The sequence below is a fragment of the Scleropages formosus genome, chromosome 5 (genome assembly GCF_900964775.1).
Source record: "Scleropages formosus chromosome 5, fSclFor1.1, whole genome shotgun sequence".
NCBI lineage: Eukaryota > Metazoa > Chordata > Actinopteri > Osteoglossiformes > Osteoglossidae > Scleropages > Scleropages formosus.
In genome coordinates this window covers 34,683,122-34,707,704 of record NC_041810.1, presented here as the reverse complement: position 1 = coordinate 34,707,704, position 24,583 = coordinate 34,683,122, and the positions used below count along the sequence as shown (strand labels likewise).

At 39.8% G+C, this 24,583-nt stretch overlaps 2 protein-coding genes across 7 annotated transcripts; one reads left to right on the top strand and one right to left on the bottom strand.

Moving 5' to 3' along the window:
* Nucleotides 1-700: 700 nt before the first annotated feature.
* ubfd1 (ubiquitin family domain containing 1) lies at nucleotides 701-6,878 on the bottom strand. 5 transcript variants are annotated; one of them, XM_018749729.1, is made up of 8 exons: nucleotides 6,726-6,763; nucleotides 6,283-6,396; nucleotides 5,759-6,019; nucleotides 5,447-5,655; nucleotides 5,010-5,075; nucleotides 3,506-3,611; nucleotides 2,323-2,405; nucleotides 701-1,066 (listed from the first exon to the last, which is right to left on the bottom strand). In XM_018749729.1, the coding sequence occupies exons 3-8, from the start codon at nucleotides 6,000-6,002 to the stop codon at nucleotides 956-958; spliced, it is 819 nt and encodes a 272-aa protein (XP_018605245.1). In that variant the 5' UTR covers nucleotides 6,003-6,019; nucleotides 6,283-6,396; nucleotides 6,726-6,763; the 3' UTR covers nucleotides 701-955. The 5 variants fall into 5 exon arrangements, with proteins under 5 accessions (XP_018605245.1, XP_018605246.1, XP_018605242.1 ...); XM_018749730.2 differs by lacking the exons at nucleotides 6,283-6,396; nucleotides 6,726-6,763 and adding an exon at nucleotides 6,782-6,878; XM_018749726.1 differs by lacking the exon at nucleotides 6,283-6,396 and having other exon boundaries at nucleotides 6,726-6,765.
* Nucleotides 6,879-7,005: 127 nt separating this feature from the next.
* LOC108932974 (UNC93-like protein MFSD11) lies at nucleotides 7,006-24,407 on the top strand. Of its 2 annotated transcripts, XM_018749723.2 has the most exons (13): nucleotides 7,017-8,427; nucleotides 10,449-10,504; nucleotides 11,882-11,989; nucleotides 12,232-12,311; nucleotides 14,181-14,277; nucleotides 17,772-17,830; nucleotides 18,522-18,666; nucleotides 18,814-18,863; nucleotides 18,966-19,031; nucleotides 19,136-19,261; nucleotides 19,757-19,931; nucleotides 20,357-20,492; nucleotides 23,046-24,407. In XM_018749723.2, the coding sequence occupies exons 1-13, from the start codon at nucleotides 8,338-8,340 to the stop codon at nucleotides 23,199-23,201; spliced, it is 1,344 nt and encodes a 447-aa protein (XP_018605239.1). In that variant the 5' UTR covers nucleotides 7,017-8,337; the 3' UTR covers nucleotides 23,202-24,407. The 2 variants fall into 2 exon arrangements, with proteins under 2 accessions (XP_018605241.1, XP_018605239.1); XM_018749725.2 differs by lacking the exon at nucleotides 23,046-24,407 and having other exon boundaries at nucleotides 7,006-8,427; nucleotides 20,316-20,478.
* Nucleotides 24,408-24,583: the final 176 nt, after the last annotated feature.

The window sequence follows — 24,583 nt, the reverse complement described above, 5'->3', positions numbered from 1 at the left end:
TTCATGATTTTTCTTTTGTGACTGAACAGGTCTTAAATTAACTGTACAGAATCTGTAAATTTTCACAAATGTTTACTTGAAGCAGAAAATGGCATACAACTACTGTGTAATAAATAGCATATCATTAGCTATTTTCCCCGGCACAGAAAATAACATATTTGAAAGTACAGCAGTTATAGTGCCATCTGCTAAAATTAGGACTTTGGCGTTCATATATTTGTGACTGTATCAAAATCCAGTGGTGACTGACCACATACCTGCAGCAACAGCATTTCAATGCATTTAGAATTTAACAAAGGGGACCAGAGATGAAAAGGCCAGATGCTGAAACAAAATCCTTTATGATCCATCTGTAAACAAGGAGACTCATACAGTAAGTTGCTTGTGCCTTAGATAAACTGTGCACACATATTTATATAGAAGTGGTGGACTTCTTATAATAGGACCAACAGATACATGTTCAGGATAGATTACGTTGTCTTATTTACTCAATCTTTGATTGTATATTGAACAAAGCCTAAACTACATTAAAACCATGTCTGTATTTGATTTTGGCAAGCATGAACAGACCAATATATTCAAACAAACAAACAAGTTTCCTAGGGCAATGCTTTTTATTCTTAAATAAATTTTATTTTTTGAGAAGGACTGGGGAAAAAAAAAAATGATTCATAACCTATATACAATTTTTTTACTTCTGTCAGATTTCACTTTTAAAAAAATTTATGAAATAGGACAAGAAAATGGGATACTGCTATGTAACAGATCTCATAATTAATCCCAAAACAACCTGTCAAGTCTGACAGCATCCTTTAGTTCTCTTATTTTTCCCCAACTGCCTTCAAAATCAATGTTCTTCAATGACTCATTGTCCTTTAGAGAGGAGGAAGGAACTTTTCTTTTGATCATGTGAGTTCTGTATCCCAGTTCTTCATGGTCAAGAGAGGAGGCACATTTAAAAATACTGCCATTTTCCAAGTACCGTGTCTTTGATTGCATCAACAAACTGTGCAGGCACCCAATACACCCAATACTGAGAGGCTTCTGTAGGACCCAACTGAAATGCCTGGAAAAGGGAACAGAACAAGAGACAATGTCCACTTCTGATGTATGATAGAAATATATTGTTTAACCATAAAGCCATTTAAAACCACTATTTAGCCATTCAAAGATGAAATGTTACTCTAGCAGTAATATGCAGACAAGTGTTCTACAAAGAAAAAAGAGCTTAATCGACTAAGATTTTCCAAAAACACACACTATAATTGACAATATGCTATTTAAATTTTAAGAACTGGTGAATGTTTGGTTCAGTATCGCAGAACAGTAGCAATGACCAAAAACAGTAGTTTACTTAAGGATTACTTTAAGAAAGATTAGCTGATAAACTGACAAATCACTCTCATGGTACCTGAACCCAATTCTTTCCTGACAATCCACTTGCAAGGCGGGAAGCTATTCCCATTATTTTACCTGCGAATAATGTTTGTGGACTGACAATTTCACTCAAAAATTACTTAAATAACACTTCAATAACATTATTCTGACACGATTATTGTTATATTATTATGAAATTACAAAAGAGGTTCTCCCTTCAAAGTTAATTGTACATATTATCAAGTTTCATAAGGGAAGGCTGTTGGCGACTCTAATTTTATGAGGCTTAAGTGGGTTTTTTTGGATATTCCTCTAGCAGAGTCCAAGTTTCATGACAGTTTCCACAGCTACATGGAAACAGAGTAATTACTAATTTTAAGTTTGTTGGGAATGTACAGGTACGTTTGTACATTTAAATTTGTTTAGCAGACACCTTTCTGCAAAGCCACTTACAGTGCAAGAGACAATTTAAACTAAGTGGCAAAGCAAAATATAGGAATGCAACAGAGCAAACCATGGGCATAATTTATCAATAGTCGGAGTGAAGTCTTTGGCTATGATACAACATAAGAAAATAAGTAGGAAAAAGGGTTTTAAAGCACTTTAAACAAATTATTGACATTTGCATAACTTTAACACTCAACTTGCTTCAGCACTAAAAATATGGATGTCTTATTTGATTCTGATAGTCTAAAATGTTTCATTACGGAGTTATTGCACTTATGGATTAAGAAGTTTACATAAGCTGGTACAGTACTTAAACCTAGGTGAATGGTACAGCAAAACTCTAGTCTGGATAAGTGAATGTCCATATAATGAGGGAAAGGACACACATCTTACTTTTATCAAGTAAAATCTTCCTTCAAAATATGTTTTTGAAATATACATTTTGTACTTTCATTAACCAAAAACTTAAGGTGTGGTGTTCTCCACAGTGACACCTACCATCATGTGATAGTCCTCATGACCTTCAATTGGTTCAGTCACCACATTCTTGATAGAACCCATTGGAATCTTTTCTGTCCTTTCTAAAAAGGAAGTCAGTGGTAGTTTATAGAGGAAAGACATTTTTAAGAAAAAAGAACAATTCTTAACAACAGGTGCACCATGTTCAAATAATTAACATTATTAGTTATAACAATTCTACCTTTAAGAAAGATAGAGTCACAAATATAATAAAGTTTCTGCTCTGAAGACCTCATTGTAACTCGAGTTAATCAGGACACACTTATTTCACTTGCTCATTTTAAATAAAAAGTAACATAAAGGGAATTACAAAGTTTTGTAAAGATAGAAAATACTGTTAGACACTCGAACACTGACTGAGATCCAAATAATAAGAAATATTATGCCTTGCAACCAAACAAAGTTGCAAATCTGGGTTGCCGTAACTGACCACCTGTACACCGGGTCCTCAACTTACGAGCACAATTTCAGCTGGAAAGCTGTTTGTAACTCATTATGCTCATTACTGGAAGTTATATATACAATTCCACACACACAGTCAACTAACAATTAATAAATTTACATTTAGCTGACACCTTTCTCCAAAGCAACCTACAACATTAAGGTTACAATTATTTACCTGTGTATACAGTTGGGTAATTTTACTGGAGCAATTTAGGGTAAGTACCTTGCTCAAGGGTACTACAGCCGGAGGTGGAGATGGAACCTACAACTTTTGGATCCAAAGACAGTGGCGCTAATCACTAGGCTACCGGCCAACCATATACAGTTATAATACAGTTGATATACAGATGACATACAGCACAGTTAAAGAGTAAGTTTCCTCCCAAACTCCAAAGACTGTGTTTTTGGGTGGATCAGTCACTCTAAATTGTGTGCATCTGTGTGTGTTACACTGCTCTAGAGTATAACATGAAAAGTAAGATGTTTCGTGCAGTGTTAAGTCACCTTGGATAAAAGTGTCAGCTAAATAAATAAATGTAAATGTCCTGCTCTGATGAGGTTTGCAAAATCCAAGTTTGGTCTTCATAAACACAAAGCAGGTCGTAAATCAAAGCAGGGGTACTAAATTAACTTTCTCATAAAGTTGAATTTTTGTAACTCGAACTGGTGTATCTCGGGAATGACTGTGTACACATATTCAGACAAGTCTTAAACTCACCCTTTGTTCCAATCCACAGCTGATCCTGTTCCAGTTTGAAAGTGAGTCGCACTTTCCCACCTGATTTATTGTACATTCCAGATAAAGGCACAGTAGGTAAGCGCTCCTGTTGAGAAAATGACAAATCTCTAGTCACTCCTTACCTGGCATAACAGGTAAAACATTCCACCAGTCAAACGGAAAAGAAACCTGCCTGCTTTGGACACAAGCACATGAAAAGATAAGACTTCACAAATAATATATTTATAATAAATTATACATATATATACTGTATGTGATAATAATATAATGTTATGCACTTTTAATAGCCAGTATATCAATGTTTAACACTATAAACCTGCATATTATTATTATTTCAGGAGTAAACAGCAAACATGATAAGTATCAAAACTGACAAACTGACAAAAATTCCATCCATCCATTCACTTTCAGGAACCACTTATCCACTAGAGCATTGCACTGGTTGAAAACACTTCCAGGGAACACAGATTACATCTTATTGCTATGCCATATTGCAATGAAAAGAATTTTTTACAACAGGCGATGGTACTGAATGAAAACAGCTGTTTCATGCTATACTCAGTTCATTTTATAGATTGATCAGTTACTGAGATTAATACTACTTTAAAACTGGATGTTGCAAAATAATTCATTTCATGTTAGGCTCAGCCTCACTCTTCCAAGATTTCTTCCACAAAAATCATAAAGATTAGACATGAATTTAGAGGTAGTGCTAAAATATTGTGTTAAAACTTGAGATGTAGGTTAAGCAGAAAATTTGCAGTGTTTAATGTTCTGGTAGATTTTCTTGCTTTTTTCTTTGGTATTATACCCGACAGTGAGAACAGTGCATGAATGGCCTCTCAAACAAATTTCATTTTCTTCCTATTTAACCAAGTTATTTTGGATGTTAAACATCACATGTGGCAAATTTCGTGCTTCATTCAACACATCTATTGCTGGATTCAAAATAGCATGTGTTTGGACTGTGGGAGGAAACCGGAGCACCCGGAAGAAACCCACACAGACACAGGGAGAATATGCAAACTCCACACTAAGCGGGGACTGAACCCACGTCCTCTCACACCACCAAGGCGCTGTGGGAAAGCAGCTCTACTCGCTGTGTCACCGTGTTGCCACATTTCAGAAAATTCTATTTTCTCCAATTACCCAACTTTCAAACTGATGACCTAAAAGACTAAACTCTACATAGTAGTGAATCTGTTAACAATTATAATGTTTTTCACACTTCCTTTTAAAGTAAAATAAAATTTTTAAAACATGTATGTATCTTTGAGATGACAAACTGGTAAATCTATGCATCTTTGAGCTGGTCCAAATTATCGTGAATGGAGTGAAGAAACAGTGAAGGAAGTGAATCACTTTATTGATTTCTAGCAAAAACAAGTTTTCGTCTACAATGACCTGTCAATTTATAATTTGAACAAAAAAGAATCCATACAAATCTGAGATAAAATAAATGCAGAAAGTTGCTCAGACTTACCTTTGCCCCCTTTAAGGAAGGCATTACATCTTCTGGTTTTCCTTTATCAAGAACTTTTCTGTGTTGCTGAAAGACAATACATGAATGTAAACTGTTGCTGCACTTCATAGCTGTGGAATGAAACATAATATTTGGCAGCGATTTAAATAAATTTCTCTCCTTACATAAAAAAATAACTACTTCAAGAAGCCTACAACAAAAACAAAACACTGGGACACATGCAGGGGTGCGGTGGTGGAGTGGGTTTGGCCACATCCTGCTCTCTGGTAGGTCTTGGGGTGCCTTGTGGCAGACTAGTGTCCCATCCTAGGTGTGTCACCTCCCCCTCCAGCCTTGTGCCCTGTGTCACTGGGTTATGCTCCGGTTTGCCGCAGCCCTGCTTGGGACAAGCAGTTTCAGACAGTGTGTGGGACACATGCATGGTACAGGAATATTACCTTTTGTCGACATAAAGGCTCCTTTTTATTTTCTTCAGCTTTTACTTCTTGCTGAATGACTTCTTTCGGTGTATTTACTGCTAGAACATCATTTATTGTAGATCCCACTACCATTATTTTTGCTCCATTTGTTACTTTAATTTCTCGTAGTGTCTTATCTTCTGGTAGCAGTCCTTTGTACATCACTTTTTGCATAGCAGGTGGAAGACCTTAAAATAAGTTTGAGATTATACAAGCAATCATTTGACTCTTGTGCTGTCTCAAAAGCTTTACACTTGCTCACTTTTGTACCACCTATAAAAAGATACATACCTGTAAGTGAATGGATTCGCTCCTTTAAATTGGCTCCTGTGGCATCAAGTGGAGTTTTTAGATCGTATTTGTTCTTATTCCAAATAATTTTCAAATCTACCATCTCCTTGCCCACATCAGAGTCTCCCCCATTACTGACAGCAGAGACCTGAACTGGGGGGTTCTTCTCATCTGCTAGAGCTCCCCCCTGGCCAGCATTCTCACACAACACGGGCTCTTCACTTTGACTCCCTTCACTTTCCATTATGACTTCTCCGCTTCCTGCAAGAACACAGACATACGTGTTCACTTAAAATTATACTTTGTTACATAGGAATGATAACGATTTAAAGTAGCAGCTGTGTGACACATTGCAGCTCTAAGGGTGAAACTAGACACCAGTTACAACGATGACGATGCAATATTCAAGTTGGCAAAAGCAGCATTCTGTCTGCGCTCACAGTAAGCGCAGCAAAGCGCAGTAAGTGACCTGCGAACTGGCACTGGAACACAATGTGCCTCCAATTACCATGTCGCATACTCACCACTGACAACGTCAGCAAACTCACCAGCTGCCTCTCTGAGTTAAGCAGCAGTAGTTGTTTCATGTATTTTTCCCAAGTGACAGTGCCTGAGCTGAAAACTGGACGGTTAGGGGACTGGTAGATATTAAACAAAATTAGCGGGAATATATGACACAGTATACGCAAACTGGATACATATTGGTCTGGGCAGATGATACACCATTACGATTTTTTCTTGTTTATACCTAGAACTTACATAACCGTATTTGGCTCTCCAACAAAACACACAGTATCAGTAACGAATAACGTAGCTTACTGTCTAAATAAAAACCTACATGACTTTACTGGCAAATTACAGCACAGTCATCGACTTAGAGTTTTAATGTTGTTGGACAAAGCGCTTGCGAAAAATACTGAAACTGAGAGCTGAAACGGCACAAACAGCGTGTTCTCCCAGTACCTACCATCCTGAGTCGCCATGATGATTGTGTACAATAATGCGGTTTGCTGGTAAACTTACGCGTTTCTGGAAAAGGCCTAACGGGCTTCCGTACTGTGTGTTTGTGACTGGGCGAGCGGGCTTCCGTACTGTGTGTCTTTGACTGGGCGAGCGGGCTTCCGTACTGTGTGTTTGTGACTGGGCGAGCGGGATTCCGTACTGTGTGTTTGTGACTGGGCGAGCGGGTTTCCGTACTGTGTGTCTGTAATTGGGCGAGCCGGCTTTCGTACTGTGTGTCTGTGATTGGGCGCGAGCGGGCTTCCGTATGGGACTCACTAGGAAAACCTGGCGAACGGCTTTTTCTGTGGCGTGAGCTCCTAAGGAACAGTCCGTGATAAGACATGAGACTCTAAGGAATCTAGATTTGAAAAAAGTTGAAAGCCCATTAAATGCAGGCAAAACGGAAGTAAAATGATTTCCTGCTACAGATCGACATTTATGGAAATTCTTAAATCCCCTGTTGTGATGTCACAACATGGTGTAGTCGTGTCTAAGTTCTGCTCCAGAGGTTTTGTTTTGCTCAATTTTATAGAAAATCCTAATCAATATTATCATGGTTATGTTAACTACTACTGAAATGGATATGGGAATTTCAAGTCTTTCACGTAATAAATAACTTATTTCGAACTTGTCTGCCTTTAGTGTTTTCGCTGTAGTGCAAATCGCCATTCGTCGTTCGATTCGAATAACACGGTATCACACTATCTGTATCTGTTGTACCCGAAGCAATAATAAAAAGAAAGCGCCGGCGACTGAATTATTTGCAGCGTCTTACTGCAGATACAGCTTTAAATTTGCTTCATCATCTATGAATAGGTTTATTTTACAGACTGGGACAAACTGACCACTAAGCTCTTTGCAGACAAATCACTAAAGTCGCAGCTGCGGGCCCTGTGTTGTTGTGTACTGTATCTCCTCAGGAAGAAGTTACCATTTGTTGCGATTAACATCATGGATTTCATATCTTTAAAGCGCATTTTAAGTCTAATTACGAAGGTGCTGCAAAGGTATCACTTCACAGACCGCATATGAAAATTCTGTGAGTTTCCTGCTATTTTGGACTGCAACAAAAGCAACTCTTTCAGTGACTATACACGGAGGTGGACAAAATATTGGAAACACTACACGAGAAAAGTATAACTTTGAAGTACTGTGACTTATGTTCAGGCTGAGGAAATATGCGCGATACAATGCGTGAAACGCCCGAAAATCGAGAAACCCAGGTTATTTCAAATCGTTCTACATGTCGCCTGTGTTAATAAATTTCGAAAACATTTGTCGCTTTCACAACAGCTAAAGCTGTGGCCAGGCTACTTTTCTCGAGCAACTGGGTTCAATTTAAGACCGCGAATTGTATACGAAATTTGGGAGACAGAAATGCAGCGACAGTTGAAATCAGTCAGCGCAGGCGTCTTGTGGGAAAAAAAAAAAAAAAAAAAAAGGCACAACTCGAGTTGCGAACAAGTAGAGCGGCAGTCGGCCGTCGCTGGGAATGTCTCCGTGAAAGCCAAACTTTTTACCCCGCTTCTCTTCATTTTTTCAGTTTATGAAACGTGGCACAAGTCACACGTTTAATAATGGCGGACATGAGAACTTTTAATGTTTGCATCCTGGGACTGGGATTTTTGTTTATCTTTACCGCTTTTACAACATGTGGAAACATTGAAGTAAGTAGAAATGAAATGCCGCGACTAATTTGTTTAACGACAGCGTCAGAAATTTCAAACAGTTACTTTGCCTTCTAAAATATCGAAAAGCAGAACATGATGATCGTAGGCTGGTAGTTAACCGAAAATGTATCAGCTGCATTTTCCTACTAGCTAGTAGTAGGTGGCTAGCAGTACACTCGTGCCACACTGTTTACATATAGCAGCTGAGAGAAACATGTCTGATTAGTTGTTGTACTTTTTTAATATATATTCGGCACTAATTTTATATGCAAGGTGAAATGTAGGATACGTTTCCGCTGGGGTTACAGAAGATGTAGAAAAGTATTTCATAGGAAAGAAATGATCAGGACGGTCCCCATAAGTTTTAGAATTTTAATATTTTTAAGCAATATAAGCCGTACACGTTTTTAAAATGACTTGAAGTCTGATAATTCGCTAAGTACTTATGTAACGTGGTTTTCTGCATAATATCCGAAAATGTATGTAGTATGTATGTATGTATGTATGTATATCTATTAATTTACAGGGTATTTTTTGCGACGCAAACGTAGGAGACCAACTGGATAACATTTAGTTCGCTTTAACATAATCATAATATTTCCTCATCAAAATTATTAGTATACTCCAAACTCTGTGTGTTAATGTATATTCATCTTGTCCTTATGACATGTGTAGAAGCCATATGCAGCTTGTGAGCATGTTCTGTATGTTGTAATCCTCATGAAGACAGAACGCGATTGAAGCGGGTCAGGCGCGTCTCGTATTTTAAATTGGCGTCAGCGGACGAAATTGTGATGAGCCTCAGATGACTCGAATCAATTTAGAGAAGGACGGTAAAGAACCTCAGCGCATTCTTAAATGGGGGGGGGGGCAGAATGTTGCATGATATTTAATTTTAAGGCTTACGTAAGTTACGGTCGACGTTTTCAAGCCCGTTACTTTGCAGCCAGTTTCTACAATGTAGGTCAGGCAAAGGGAGAACAAACCCGCTCTTTGTATGCAGTGAGCGCTCACTTCATCATTGTCTCATGACAGAGACATCCTGCCCTAGGGTTTGGAGCGTTTATTGTCTGTGCTCTATTTGCTTTATAGTTTATGACCGGCCGTTAATGCAATTTGAAATAACTTTTGCATTAGTTCAGTGGAAATAAAAAAGTCCGCTGAAAATGGTAAATGGAAATTTTCCTTGGAGTATAAGGAGAGGGAAGCTCTTCCCTGGAATTCAAGCAAGCTCATGGTTCCCCTCATATAATGTTTATAGGTCCTTTTAGTACTAATACTACAGTTTTTGTTACTAATTATTAAATAATTGCATATTAGTAGTTAAACATTATTAGTAAGTATAATTCATACTATGAAAATTGAATATTTTTTGTCCTGGAAGTTCTAAGTGAAACATTCATTCAAAGAATTCTTTGCTGTTTAGTTGACATTTTAAGATTTTTTTTAAAATAATACAAAATTATTTAAAATTTAATATTTGACTCAGTTGTGTATTGTATTGGGTGGACGGTCACTCGCACTTGGATCTTCAGAGGTTTTTTTCCCCCCTCGCTTGATGTTCAACTATAGGAGTTTTTGTTCCTTTCCTCCATTGCCAGTAGGCATACTTATAACCGTAATAAATCCATTGATGTTGTATTAACGTCAGTCTGTAATCAACAGTTTTCTTTCTTTCTTTGCTAGATCTATTTGTTTCTTTGCCCCTTTGTCTTTGTTCAGCACTCTGTCACAGTGTGAGAAGAGTGCTCTATAAAAATAAATTGAATTTAGTTGTGCTGGAGCAATTGGGTTTAGGATGTTTCGCAAAGGTAGTATGGGGTTCCTCCTGTTACATTTATAGGTTAGTTACAGTGTTTTAAGTATCACCTTATTAGCCTAATGCAGAAAACTTGAATTCCTATAAGACTTGTCAATATGTCACATTTTAGAACCAGATTATGCTATTTTATTTTAAACAGCATTTGTATTGTTTTGTTTTTTCCTCTAACAATTTCTTCATTTTTTTTTTTACCAAGCAAACTGTGATTAAAAGCCTGAGTAATACCACCTTCACAGGAAGTGGGTACCACAGGTGAGATTCTGCATATATTAAGTGTGCATGTATTGTTGTTAGTCTGAAAAAAATATTGCCAAAATAATCCCAAATAAATGTTGTTAGGCTGGTAAGAGATTATGTGTGGTTTTAAAACAGTTTTGTGTGTGCAAATTGTGGAAAGAAAAGTTCAGTCTGTGTGATGTAAATGTTTTTTTTTTTTTTTTTTGCATTTGCATTTGCATGGTCCCGATATAGCCAATTTGTAAGTGAACAATATAATCCTGGTTATGTAGAAAATCAGAACTTTGTTAAAAATTAAACTGCTGGAAAAAATGTCTAATTACAATTTTTAGGCTGATACATTAATGGTGTATTGTAATTTGGGTAACAATAACTGATTTTGTAGTCATGTGGCTATGTGTAGTCACTTAATTTAAGTCAGTATGCTCTACTTATGGGGTGCGGTGGCGCAGTGGGTTGGACCGGGTCCTGCTCTCCAGTGGGTCTAGAGTTCGAGTCCCGCTTGGGGTGCCTTGTGACGGACTGGCATCCTGTCCTGGGTGTGTCCCCTCCCCCTCTGGCCTTACGCCCTGTGTTGCCGGGTAGGCTCTGGTTCCCTGTGACCCTGTATGGGACAAGCGGTTCAGAAAATGTGTGTGTGTGTGTGTGTGTGTGTGTGTGTGTGTGTGTGTGTGTGTGTGTGTGTGTGTGTGTTCTCCTTATATTCTTTCTACAGATCTCTAGGAAACCTGAAATTAATCATGGCTAAGTAGGCTATCTGAGTCTCGTTTCCAGCATAGTTTTCACTGAAGGAGCTGTACAGTAGCACAATTGAAAGCGCTGGGCTATGGAATTGAATGTGGGTTTGAACCTTGCTCTCTTCCATGTTTGCATCGGTTTCTTCCCACAGTCTACAGAGGTGTTTCAGGTGGATTGGTGATTCTAAATTGCCCTTATTGTGTGTGGGTTAGATTTCTCTACTGTATAAATGGGTGAATGATTGCCGCAAGTTCAGTTTATCTAACATTGTAAATGGCCTTGGACAAAGGTATCAGCTAAATACAGTATTAGTTAATCATCATTATGTGCCACTTGAGAAAAGACCAATCAATAAATGTAGTGCAAACAAGAATTTTAACTAGAAGATCTGAGTTTTTTTTTTTTTTAAAACTTTTTATGGGTAGCTTTGAAATTTAACTCAACCTATATGTATATACAGTATGCTTGTAATGTAATTGCTATAGTTAGTAGAGAAACAATATACTTTTGATACTGCAAGCATTAAATATGTTAAAAATAAGGCCCGGTGTGACTGAAATGGTAGATCATTATTATTATTACCTATGCATTTTGTTGCTTGTGTTGATGTTGGAAGCTTTTAACTGTTTAACTTTTTTTTTTTTTTAATTGCAGCCTTGGTATCATATATGGAGTATTCTCAGTGTCCAATTTGTGTGCTTCTGCTATTGTCACAATACTAGGCCCCCGTTTAACCATGTTCCTCAGTGGAATCCTTTATAGGTAACTAAGAATATTTATTATTCAATCATAAAAATGTAGTTTCGGTGTCTTTCTGGGAAATTGTACAAAAAGTCTTTCCTCCTGATAATTATTCATTAGTTTTAGTAATATTTTTGTTTTCTCAACTTCAAAAAGCCTTGAGTGTTGTATTTCTTGATGATTTCTTGGCATTAATATTGTTTTATAGGATTTTTTTTTTTTCCCTATATTGCCTCTTTGACCATGTTTCTGTCCTTCTGCAGTAGTTACATCGCAGTGTTCATTTTTCCCACAACGTGGTCCTTTTACCTGACCTCAGTTCTAACTGGAGTAGGAGCAGCCAGTAAGTTCATGGCCCAAGGAAATTTGGGTTCAGTTACTGTTCACCACCATCCATTTTTAAAGTCACTTTTTCATACTTGTATTTTACCATACATAACAAATAGCAGTATGTAAACAAGAAATCATTTCATTCATTGCTGAGAAGTAATACGTCTTCTAGCGATGACAAAGTTGAATATCTGAAATTATGTAAATGTTATGAATTTTTGATCAGTTTTAGCTTAAATCAACATATACAAAATAGCTCAATGTTTATACTGTAAAACCTTTTAACTACCTTAAACAAATGAGTGAATGCATTTAAAATGCAATACAGTAACTTCTGCTACAGAAAGATTATAATACAGAACAAAGGTTATAGTTAATTTAGTACTTCATATGTTGATCACAAGTGAAACAAGTGGATGTCTTTATTGTTATGTTAAAGAAAAAAATACTTATTACTGCATATTATATTATGATTTATATAAACAAAAATCCCAATTGCAGATCAGTTAAATGGGAAGAACTGTGATTTTCTATTTTTATAGTATGGCTCAATCTTTGATTTGATTATCATTATGTTGTCCACACATAAATCTTTCTCTTGTTTTTAAATTACAGGTTCCCATCTGTGACTATAAATTTGTATAAATGCTGAAGTTCTGGAATCTCAGTGTATTTGGAACATTTGTTATTAAGTTCATGCATGATAGTAATTTTACAGTGGGTCTTCTGCTTACAAACTCAATTGGGACAGGAAGTCTGTCCATAACTTCATTGGTTTATAATTTGTCACTTTTACTGCTGTGTTGCAATCAATCAAAGCTGTATAATAGGTATGGCCCTCTGCTTAGTAACATTTTAGGCTTTATAAAAACCTCAGGAAAAACTATAACAGATAAAAAATACCCTTCCATCCATCAGTTATCAACAGCCCTTGTCCATTTCAAGGTTGCAGTGTTCAGGCCATATCCTGGAAACATAGTGAGTGAGGGTATACACTGCAGATAGTACTACTACACTGCAGTATAAATGTTTTTATTTTTTTAAAAATTAATTTCAAGCTACGTTAAAAGTGAAAATAAGAATTAAAATAAAAATACTAAAGATAAAAGATCTCATTCTACAACCTCATCTTGATGGTTGACAGATTCATAACAGAAACTTGTGGGACATTTGTTAGCTTTAGGCTACTTTTTACTTTTTTATGGTCAAGGTTATGTAAAAATTCTGTGTATTGCTATAGTAAATAAAAATACCTTTTGTTTTTATTAACTTTGAACAATGTGGTAGTAAGTCAAATGATAATGGTCCCAAACTCCTAACCCATTTTTATTTTAAGTAGATTTTACTGCTAGTTAACAAGTGGACATTGAAATACAAATGGCTTTTGTTCTGCAAAACAAAAATTTGCACAGTGGAAAAACTACAATTAAAAATGTACTCAAACATAATTGTATGTTTAAAAATGTGCGACTTGAATGATCCTATCCTGAGGAGTCAGTGTACAGAATTTATTAAAAATTAACAGTTAGTAAAATTATATTTAATACTGTCACAATTCTGACTAAGACGAATGGCCAGAAAAAGTGAGTGGGTGGGTTTTAATAACATTAATTGCTGAATGTTTTGCTTGAAGTATATAAATATATTTACAGTATACATAAGATACAAAAATGGCACCGGCGGTAAAGTTAGTACATTTTCCCCTGCAAAGGAGTTTGAAATACTACTTTGGGGCTTTGTTCATAATTTCTTTAAAATCCAGAGTTTAACTGCAAATACCTGATCATTTCTAACAAACACTCTAATATCTTTGCTCACACTGAAACTAGCAAAATAAGATTAGATTTTTTTTTTTTTTTCCACTTTTTATAATTCTTTCTAGTGCTTTGGACAGCTCAAGGAAATTATCTTGTGCAGAACTCGGATGCTTCCACGATCAACAGGAACACAGGCATCTTTTGGGGGCTTTTACAATGCAGGTAGAATCCATCCATCCATCCATTCATCCATCCATCTTCCTCCACTTATCCGGGACTGGGTCACGGGGGCAGTAGTTCAAGCAGAGCCCCCCAGACTTCCCTCTCCCCGGGCACCTCCTCCAGCTCCTCTGGGGGAACCCCAAGGCATTCCCAGGCCAGCTGGGAGACGTAGTCTCTCCAACGTGTCCTGGGTCTGCCCCGAGGCCTCCTCCCAGTGGGACATGCCCGGCAACACCTCCCCAGGGAGGCGTCCAGGAGGCATCCGGAACAGATGCCCGAGCCACCCCAACTGGCTCCTCTCGATGCGGAGGAGCAGCAGCTCTACTCCAAGCTCCTTCCGGGTGACTGAGCTCCTCACCCTATCCCTAAGGGTGCGCCCAGCCACTCTGCGGAGGAAACTCATTTCTGCCGCTTGTATCCGCGATCTCATTCTTTTGGTCATGATCCAGAGTTCATGACCATAGGTGAGGGTAGGAACGTAGATCGACCGGTAAACTGAGAGCTTCGCCTTACAACTCAGCTCCCTCTTCACCACAACAGACCGGTACAATGACCGCATTACTGCGGACGCCGCACCGATCCGTCCGTCAACCTGCCGCTCCATTTTTCCCTCACTCGTGAACAAGACCCCGAGATACTTAAACTCCTCCACTTGAGGGAGCAACTCCCCCTAACCCGGAGGGGGCAATCCACCTTTGTCCGACTGAGGACCATGGCCTCGGATTTGGAGGTGCTGATTCTCATCCCCGCCGCTTCGCACTCGGCTGCAAACCTCTCCAGTGCACGCTATAAGCCTTGATTCGATGAAGCCACATCGTCCGCAAAAAGCAGAGACGAGATCCTGCGGCCACCAAAACAGACACCCTCCGTTCCCTGGCTGCGCCTAGAAATTCTGTCCATGAAGATAATGAACAGAATCGGTGACAAGGGGCAGCCCTGGCGGAGTCCAACGTGCACCGGGAACAGGTCTGACTTACTGCCGGCAATGCGAACCAAGCTCCTACTCCGGTCATACAGGGAACGAACAGCCCGTAGCAGCAAGCCCTGAACCCCATAATCCCGAAGTACCCCCTACAGGATGCCACGAGGGACACGGTCGAATGCCTTCTCCAGGTCCACAAAACACATATGGACTGGTTGGGCAAACTCCCATGAACCCTCCAACACCCTAGTGAGGGTATAGAGCTGGTCCAGTGTTCCACGGCCAGGGCGAAAACTGCATTGCTCCTCCTGTATCCGAGGTTCGACCATCGGTCGGATTCTCCTCTTCAGTACCCTGGCATAGACTTTCCCAGGGAGGCTAAGGAGTGTGAACCCCCTATAGTTGGAACACAATCTCTTGTCCCCCTTCTTAAAAAGAGGGACCACCACCCCGGTCTGCCAGTCCAGAGGCACCGTCCCCGAACTCCACGCAATGCTGCAGAGGCGTGTCAGCCAAGACAGCCCCACAACATCCAGAGACTTGAGAAACTCGGGGCGGATCTCATCCACCCCCAGAGCCTTGCCACCGAGGAGTTTTTTGACTACCTCAGCAACTTCAGCCAGGGTAATGGACGAGTCCCCCTCCGAGTCCCCAGCCTCAGCTTCCTGTATGGAAGGCATGTCGGAGGGATTGAGGAGATCCTCAAAGTACTCCTTCCACCGCCCGAGAACATTCTCAGTTGAGGTCAGCAGCGCACCACTTCCACTGTAAACAGTGTTGGCGGAACACTGCTTCCCCCTTCTGAGTCGCCGGACGGTTTGCCAGAATCTCTTTGAGGCCGACCGAAAATCTTCCTCCATGGCCTCACCGAACTCCTCCCAGGCCAGAGTTTTTGCCGCGGCGACTGCCAGAGCCACATTCCATCTGGCCCACCGGTACCCGTCAGCTGCTTCAGGAGTCCCATGAGCCAGCCAGGCCTGATAGAACTCCTTCTTCAGCTTGACGGCATCCCTTACCTCCGGTGTCCACCACCGTGTTCGGGGATTGCCACCCCGCGACAGGCGCCGGAGACTTTATGACCGCAGCTCTGAACCGCCACCCCGACAATGGAGGTGTGGAACATAGTCCATTCGGACTCAATGTCCCTAGTCTCCCTCGGGACCTGGTTGAAGCTCTGTCAGAGGTGGGAGTTGAAGACCTCTCTGACAGGGGCCTCCGCCAAACGTTCCCAACAGACCCTCACTATGCGTTTGGGCCTGCCAGGTCTGTCCAGCTTTTTCCCCTGCCATCGAATCTAACTCACCACCAGGTGGTGATCAGTTGACAGCTCAGCCCCTCTCTTCACCCGAGTGTCAAAGACATATGGCCAAAGATCAGAAGAAACGACTACAAAGTCGATCATCGACCTCTGACCTAGGGTGTCCTGGTGCCAAGTGCACTGATGGACACCCTTATGCATGAACATGGTGTTCGTTATGGACAAACCGTGACTAGCACAGAAATCCAATAACAACTCACCGCTCGGGTTCAGATCAGGGAGGCTGTTCCTCCCAATCACGCCCCACCAGGTGACACTGTCGCTGCCCACGTGGGCGTTAAAGTCCCCCAGTAGAACGACAGAGTCCCCAGTGGGAGCGCTTTCCAGCACGCCCTCCAGGGACTCCAAGAAGGCCGGGTACTCTACACTGCCACTAGGCGCATAAGCACAAACGACAGTGAGAGACCATTCCCTGACCCGAAGGCGCAAGGAGATGACCCCCTCATTCACCGGGGTAGACTCCAACACATGGCGGCTAAACTGGGGGGCTATTAATAAGCCCACACCCGCCCGCCGCCTCTCACCCTGGGCAACGCCAGAATAGTGGAGAGTACACCCTTGATCGAGAAGAGTGGTTCCAGATCCCAAGCTGTGAGTGGAAGTGTGCCCGACTATATCTAGACGGTATCTCTCAACCTCCTGCACTAGCTCAGGCTCCTTCCCCGCCAGTGAGGTGACATTCCAAGTCCCAAAAGCCAGAGTTGGCGCCCGAGGTTTGGGTCAGCCGGGCACTCGGCCCCGACCACTGCCCAAATCACAACGCACCGGCCCCTTACGTCCTCTCCGGCAGGTGGTGAGCCCCCCGAAGAGCAGGCCCCGTGGGCATTGACCTGGCCACCAGGCGCTCGCATGCGAGCCCCTCCCCCAGGCCTGGCTCCAGGGTGGGGCCCCGGTGACCCCATACCAGGCGGGGTACACGAGAACCTTGATTTAGTAGTCATAAGGGGATTTTGAACCGCGCTTTGTCTCATCTGTCACCCAGGACTTGTTTGCCTTGGGAGACCCTACCAGGGGCATATAGCCCCAGGCAGTATAGCTCCTGAGATCATTCAGGCACTCAAACCCCTCCACCATGTTAAGGTGGTAGTTCGCAGAGGGGTGGTAGAATTTCAGTGAGATCTAAAAGAGTACTGGATGAGAAATGACAGTCCCTGATTTTCACACTTTACTGTAACTGATTGTGTCATCTTCTAATTTTTACTTCCTAAATGACCATATTTATAGATTTTCTGACTTGTTTTTGTCTCTCGATAGTATGCTGTTTGGCAATCTGTACATTTACTTTGATTGGAGAGGAAAAACTGAAATCACAGGTACCATGTCTATTCAGCAATATACATTACAGGTGGTCCCTGATTTACGATGGTTCGACTTACGATTTTTTTTATTTACGATTGTGTGCTGGCCATAGACATTCAGTAGAAACCATACTTCGAATTTTGAATTTTGTTTTTTTTTTTTTTTCTTCCTTCCCCACGGGCAAGCGATATGCAGTGCGATACTCTTGCAATGCTGGGCAGCAGCAGCGATCCGCATCTTCCAGTTGTCACACAGAGGTATTAGGTGTATTAACTGCATTTTCATCTAAACGATATTTTCAACTTTCCATGGGTTTCACGGAACGTAACTCCACCGTAAATTGAGGACCACCTGTATTTCATTTTGTGTCTTCGTTGCTATTCTGAAAAAAATTTCTATGCCATAGTCTTCTCAGTTCCTTTGTTCTAGTTCTTATTAAATAAAAAGCATGTAAAGTATTTCACAGTGCATAAAAACTTGTTCATTTTAAGGCACAATATAAAACATTAAGCCAATTCCTCACATTTCACAAATTCACATTGGAAATTTTTCAGAAGAGTCTGTGCTGTGAACTTTATATTTATACATCATTATTGTGTGTGTGTGTGTGTGTGTGTGTGTGTGTGTGTGTGTGTGTGTGTATTTCTTCTTTAGAAAGTTGCCTTTAAAAAGTCCTTTAACCTGAATATTGTTCTCGCTTCATAGATGGCACCAGAAAGACCGTGTTTGTTGTTCTGTTAGTGGTCTCTGTGCTGGGAACTCTGACTTTCATTGTGCTGAGGAAGGCTGGACTGCAGGAGGAAATTCTGTCTGAAGAGGAGGGACGGTCTCTACTCTCAGCCCACATTTTGTAAAACTTGTTGTTTCTCTACATTTAAAGTTACATTCTGTAGATAAATCCTCTGAAATTAGGTATTTTCTGTAGGGCAAAATGTCTGTTACTAGGTAGAATCCTGCTGTGTGGTTGATGGATATATCGTGCTCTTTTTATTTCCAGATATAAACAGAAAGCGGTTTCAGCGGCTAGGGAGGCCAAATCAGAATTCAGTAAGGCCTTTTTGTTTGTGATCTATATATACACTTGCAAACACTGTTGACATTATACCTGTTATTCCATGGAAAACATAAAGTTAATGCTCCTCTTTTCAGGAACAGTGTTGCAGTTGTTTCAATCCAAACCTATACTTCTTTTAAGTTGCTGCATGGCATATAGCGGTAAGCACTGTATGAGTTCTACAAAACACTAGCGAAATGCTGAAATGTATGTGTACATTGGTGGCAGAAGTGGTGTCTAATTGTGCTAACTTGCTGTTTTCTAGGCTTAGAGCTGTCCTTCTACAGTGGTGTGTATGGAACTTGCATTGGGGCAACCAGGCATTTTGGAAATTCTGCCCAAGGCCTTATTGGCCTCTCAGGAATTGTAGTTGGGATTGGAGAGATAATTGGTAGGTCTGCTAGTCTTGTACCTCTTCCAGTTTGGATGCTCATTGAAATCATATGGATGTAAAGTTGAGAACCTGCAATCAAATGATGCCTCAAGTACCAGGAAGTAGCCTTTATTCTGTACCTTCAGGCAAGAATATTAAATTCAATAGTCAAAATCCAGCTGTATAAATGAATAAAACTGTGAACTGTGAAATTATACAAACTCTTGTTTGTGTAGTTTCAGATCCCCTAATCCTGGTCTTGGGGGGGATATGTGTGAATTTGGTTTTTCACTCTGGTTTTTTTTGGTAAACTTTTCATATAGATATATCTATCAATTAAGCAACTACAATATTGCGTATTTATTGCATATTATTATTGTTATAATAATATTTGGAAGACACTTGTGAGGAAATTTACTTTTCACCTATCTACACTGTATGTCTGTATTCCTGGAATCAGTTTTTAATACTGCTACACTACCCTCTGGTCTAAACAACAACTGTTCTCCACAGGTGGAGGATTGTTCGGGCTCATGTGCAAGAATAACCGCTTTAGGCGCACTTCAGTCGTCTTCCTGGGCATGGTGGTGCATTTCATTACCTTTTATTTGATCTTTCTCAACTTTCCTAATGATGCCCCTGTGGCTTTTGGAACAGATACTCAGCTGGAGCCTTATTTGGTCCCAAGGTAACTTCCTGTTTTTTCCTCTAATGTCTTTAATACCAACAACAGGTATTTATTCTCGGATTAACAAGAGAGTCTGTATCCTGTTTATGATGAGTGTCTTTTAATACATGCAGTGCAATGAAGAAGTATTTGCCTCCTACATGGTTTCTTCTAGTATTGCAAATTCTTGACACTGATTGTTTTGAGGTCTTAAAATAAAACTTGATATTACATTGAACTGTCTTAATTTATCCAGGAGCTCATTTAATTAAGGATATGTGAGCATTGTAAGTTAATGACTTTGACACTGACAGTTTTCAGTTAAGTTTTTTTCTTACTACATTCATTGTGTTTTTTTTTTTTTTTTTGCAATCGACTGTGCTTTTCTTTTGGAATTGATTTCAGTGAATGCAATCTACTGACACCTGTGGTCCCTCCTGCTCCAGTGTTTCCATCGCCCTGCTATGCAGCTTTCTGCTTGGACTAGGAGACAGCTGCTTCAACACACAGCTGTACAGTATCCTGGGCTGTGTGTATGCAGAGCGGAGTGCCCCTGCCTTCACTCTCTTTAAGTTTATTCAGGTAATGTATGTGACACCTAAGTGTTTTCAGCAAAGCTTATGGTGCACTTCTCACTTGTTTTAAACTGCAGAGTAAAAAAAAAAAAATCTATAACACGCTTAACATTATACGGTACAGGAAAACAACTTGCAATTGTTTAGACCATGATATTAAGTACAAAGTGTATTTTTTTTCTTTTAAGGCATGACAAAATGTTTTCTGAACTGATTTTACCCTCTGAGGTTACACAGAGTCCTCAACATAATTCGCATAGGAAATCTGATTGTAACTGTTCATAAATCCAACTATTATGTCACAACTAATGAAAGCTTAATAATACAGACATCCCTTGATTTATTTCAAGGGTGAGGTTCTGGGGAAATATCTCAGATAAAGCTGTAATGAATTTAAAAATTTGTTTGTATTTATTCCATTTTCATTAATTGCTTATTAATTCAAGGTTGCTGTGTTCCAAATCTGCCGTCAGCATAAGTCCTGTGACACACCTTATCTTTTATAAATTAAAAAAGATAGATTTTTTTAAATGCAAAAAATTAATGAATTTTTAGCAATGTGAAAATTGTCGACTTTGAAATTCCTGAATATAGAAAATGCCATTTCCACAATGTCCTGTTCAGTGTATTGTGTTCTACTTTAAACATGCAAGACAGTATGGTGTTCCTCCTGTGTAGCAGGTGGCATAGGAAGGTGAAAAAGTGGAGTTGAGATGGGAGAATAAGTTGGAGTGTAGTGAACGACAACCTTGGCAAAATATGTTACATTTACAATTATCATTTAGCTGATGCTTTTCCTCAAAACAGCTTATTTAGAATGATTAACAGATTGATATAGCAGGGTAGGCAGAACGGTGGTGCAGTTTAGCATTGCTAATTCACCTGACCTAAACTGCACTGCCACCTCACAGTGCCTGGGTTGTTTGAGTGTAGCTTTGAATCCAGCTCGATCTGTGTTTAGTTTACATATTCTCCCTGTGTCTGCTTATGTTTTCCCCTGGTGGCTTTGTTTCCTCTCATAATCGAAAGACATGCAGTTCAGATGAATTGGCAATGCTAAATGACCTGTAGTCTGTGTTTGTGTGTATGTGTGCACACGCATTTTTGGCCATCCTGCCATGGGCTGGGATTCTGTCCAGGGTGTATTCTTCCTTCCCTAGCACTAAATGATTCTGGGATATGTTCTGGGCTGCTGCAGCCCTGCCAAGGATAAACAGTTAATGAAAATGAGTGAGTGAGTGTATAACAACATAATTTTTGCTAGAGCAATTTTGGGTTGATACTTTGCTCTGGGAGGTGTGAATCAGTGTTAGGTTCTTCAGGTCCAAGGTTTAACTGCTATGCTACCTACTGTCTCCTCCCCTTATAAAGGCAATATTACAATATTAGGAAGTTTGCCATTAAATACTGGCATTTCTCACTGAGGACACAGTGTAACTGGTGATAAAGATGGAACTAATTCATCACACAAGTATGCCCAACGTTTTTCAGCATCTGGCCACTTTTAGTTTACTTTATCATCAATACACTTAATGTGAAGTAAAAAACATACTTAGATTTAATTGCTTAGAATATTTTGTAACAGTTTTGGATATTGCATGTGAAAAATGTGCCGTAAGACTTTATAGAAACATTTTATTAACATCAATCTACATTAAAATACAGACAAATTTAAAATGACTGAAAAAAAATCACCTCCACAAACTCCTGTTCAGTGTCTGTTATTGACAGTAAACATGTGCACTGTTTGATGCAGCAGGCTTTTTACAGCAGACCACCATAGCCCAGTTATGACAAGATGACATCAATCAGACTTTGCATTATTTTTCCATGTGGGTGTTTTGCTGCCAACCAGCGTCTTTTTGTGGAAACAAAGTCAACATAGAGTGGTGGGGCAGCACAGTGAGTAGTGCTGCTGTCTCACAGCACCTGGGTGGTGTGAGAGAACGTGGGTTCAATCCCCGCTCAGTCTGTGTGGAGTTTGCATGTTCTCCCCATGTCTGCGTGGATTTCCTCCGGGTGCTCCAGTTTCCTCCCGTAGTCCAAAGCCATGCTGTTCAGGATCCCCCATAGGGTGTGAGTGACACAGAGAGTGTGTTTCACTGATGTATGGATGAGTGACCCATTGTAAGTAGTGTATCTAGCAGTGTAAGTCACCTTGGTGAAGATGGTGTGTGGGCTAGTAACACTACATAGTATCCATTGTAAGTCGCTTTGGAGAAAAGCATCTGCTAAGTGAATAAATGTAAACATTTGCTGCACAACAAACACATTTTTGAAAGTAGATAAGAAAATACAAGTAATTTCATAACTTGGAATGTTTACAGCAAGAGGACCCAGTGTATTTACAAAATTGGTCTGTGGGGGACAAAGTGTACAGTAGATGTGTGTATCTGAAGGGTTGTTTTCCTCATAAACTTTTTGGTAGAAAATTATAGTACAAATATGGCAAAGTTGGCAGCCTTCATCAGTCTTAACTACCAGTGCATATGTAGATCTGTTGTGTTTTGCTGACATCACAAGTAACACTGATACTGTGTTTTTTTTATTCCTTTGCCAGTCCATATGTGCAGCTATGGCATTCTTCTACAGTGGCCACCTCTTGTTGTCCTGGCAGCTTCTGGTGATGGTGGTCCTGGGGTTTGCTGGGACCCTGTGCTTCTTTCTGGTGGAGAGGATACAGAATGTGTCTGTAGAACCACCGCAATCCCTTTGACTACACCACTTCAGGGTTCATCATTTTTGTGACAGTGAAAGAAAGCCTGACATGCATGTCATACATCAACTTTGCTTGAATTAATTTAGTGCAATATACTAAAACTGACACTGATAATTTATTTTTTAAACTAGATGATGTATGTGCAGTGAGCTGATAAATTGAAGAGTTTATTTTAAATCCTTTCATTTCAGTTGTTCTTTCAAAGATTCTCTCAGGGTTTTTGTTCAAGTGATAATTGATCAAGAGCAGCATGGTGGTGCAGTGGGCACTATGGGTGCCTCACAGTGCCTGGGCTGTGTTATCAGAAGTATGTTCTCCCTGTGTTCATGTGGGATTCTGTCATGTACCCCAGTTTCCTTCCAGAGACCAAAGACATGCATTTCAGATGGACTGGTGACTCTAAACTGCCTGTAGTGTGTGAATGTGTGTGGTTACCCTGCAATAGATTGGCATCCTTTCTGGAGTGTACCCCATCTGGCCTAGTACTTTTTAGCATATGCTGTGGACCACCATGCCACTGCATTGGACAAGTGACTATGATGAATGAATGAAGGAATTAATTAATTAATTAATTGACAAACAAACAAATGGTTACTGGTTCATTACAATGCATTTCATGTAATAGTTTTTAGTATTATGGGAATGAACATTTTAGAGAAGCAGTACAGAATTACAAAAACACAGACTGCTCTGTATAGAGCATCTTGATTGTAATCTATCATTATTGCTAGCATGAGTATTACTCACTGGCATTTCTGCAGTAAAGGATTGATAAATTTGTCACCAAAGATGAAGGTGATCATTTGCATAAACAAGAGAATGCATTGATAATTTTTTTTTTAGTGGTGTATGTATTTCATTTTTTGTATTTTGCAAAAACCCTTTGTAACAATTAATACAAGCATAAGCATCACTGGATGTTCTCTTTTACATTAAACAATATAACTTCTAAGAATGTGTACATTTTTGTGGGCAAATAAATGCAAATGTTGTTATACTGACATTACTATGTGAATAACTCATGTTAATGTTTTATCGATCATAATATTTATAACAATTTTGTTACATAAAGCACTTTTTTAATCTGCTTGCTTTTTTCTGTTCCTTGTGTTTTAATAAATAATAGATGTCATTTGTTTCTAATTCATAAACCTTGAATAATTGTAATAAATCTTCTTCCCCTGATTTATTTGAAGTTTTTGAGCCTGATCTATGTGTCACTGGCTTTAGCAAGAGACCAAATATTAATGTTGTCTTTCAGTTACAAAGCACACACACACCTGAAACTGCTTGTCTCATACAGGGTTGCAGGGAGCCACAGCCTAACCCAGCAACAGAGGGCAAAGGGCAGGGGGGGGGCACCCAGGACAGGATGCCAG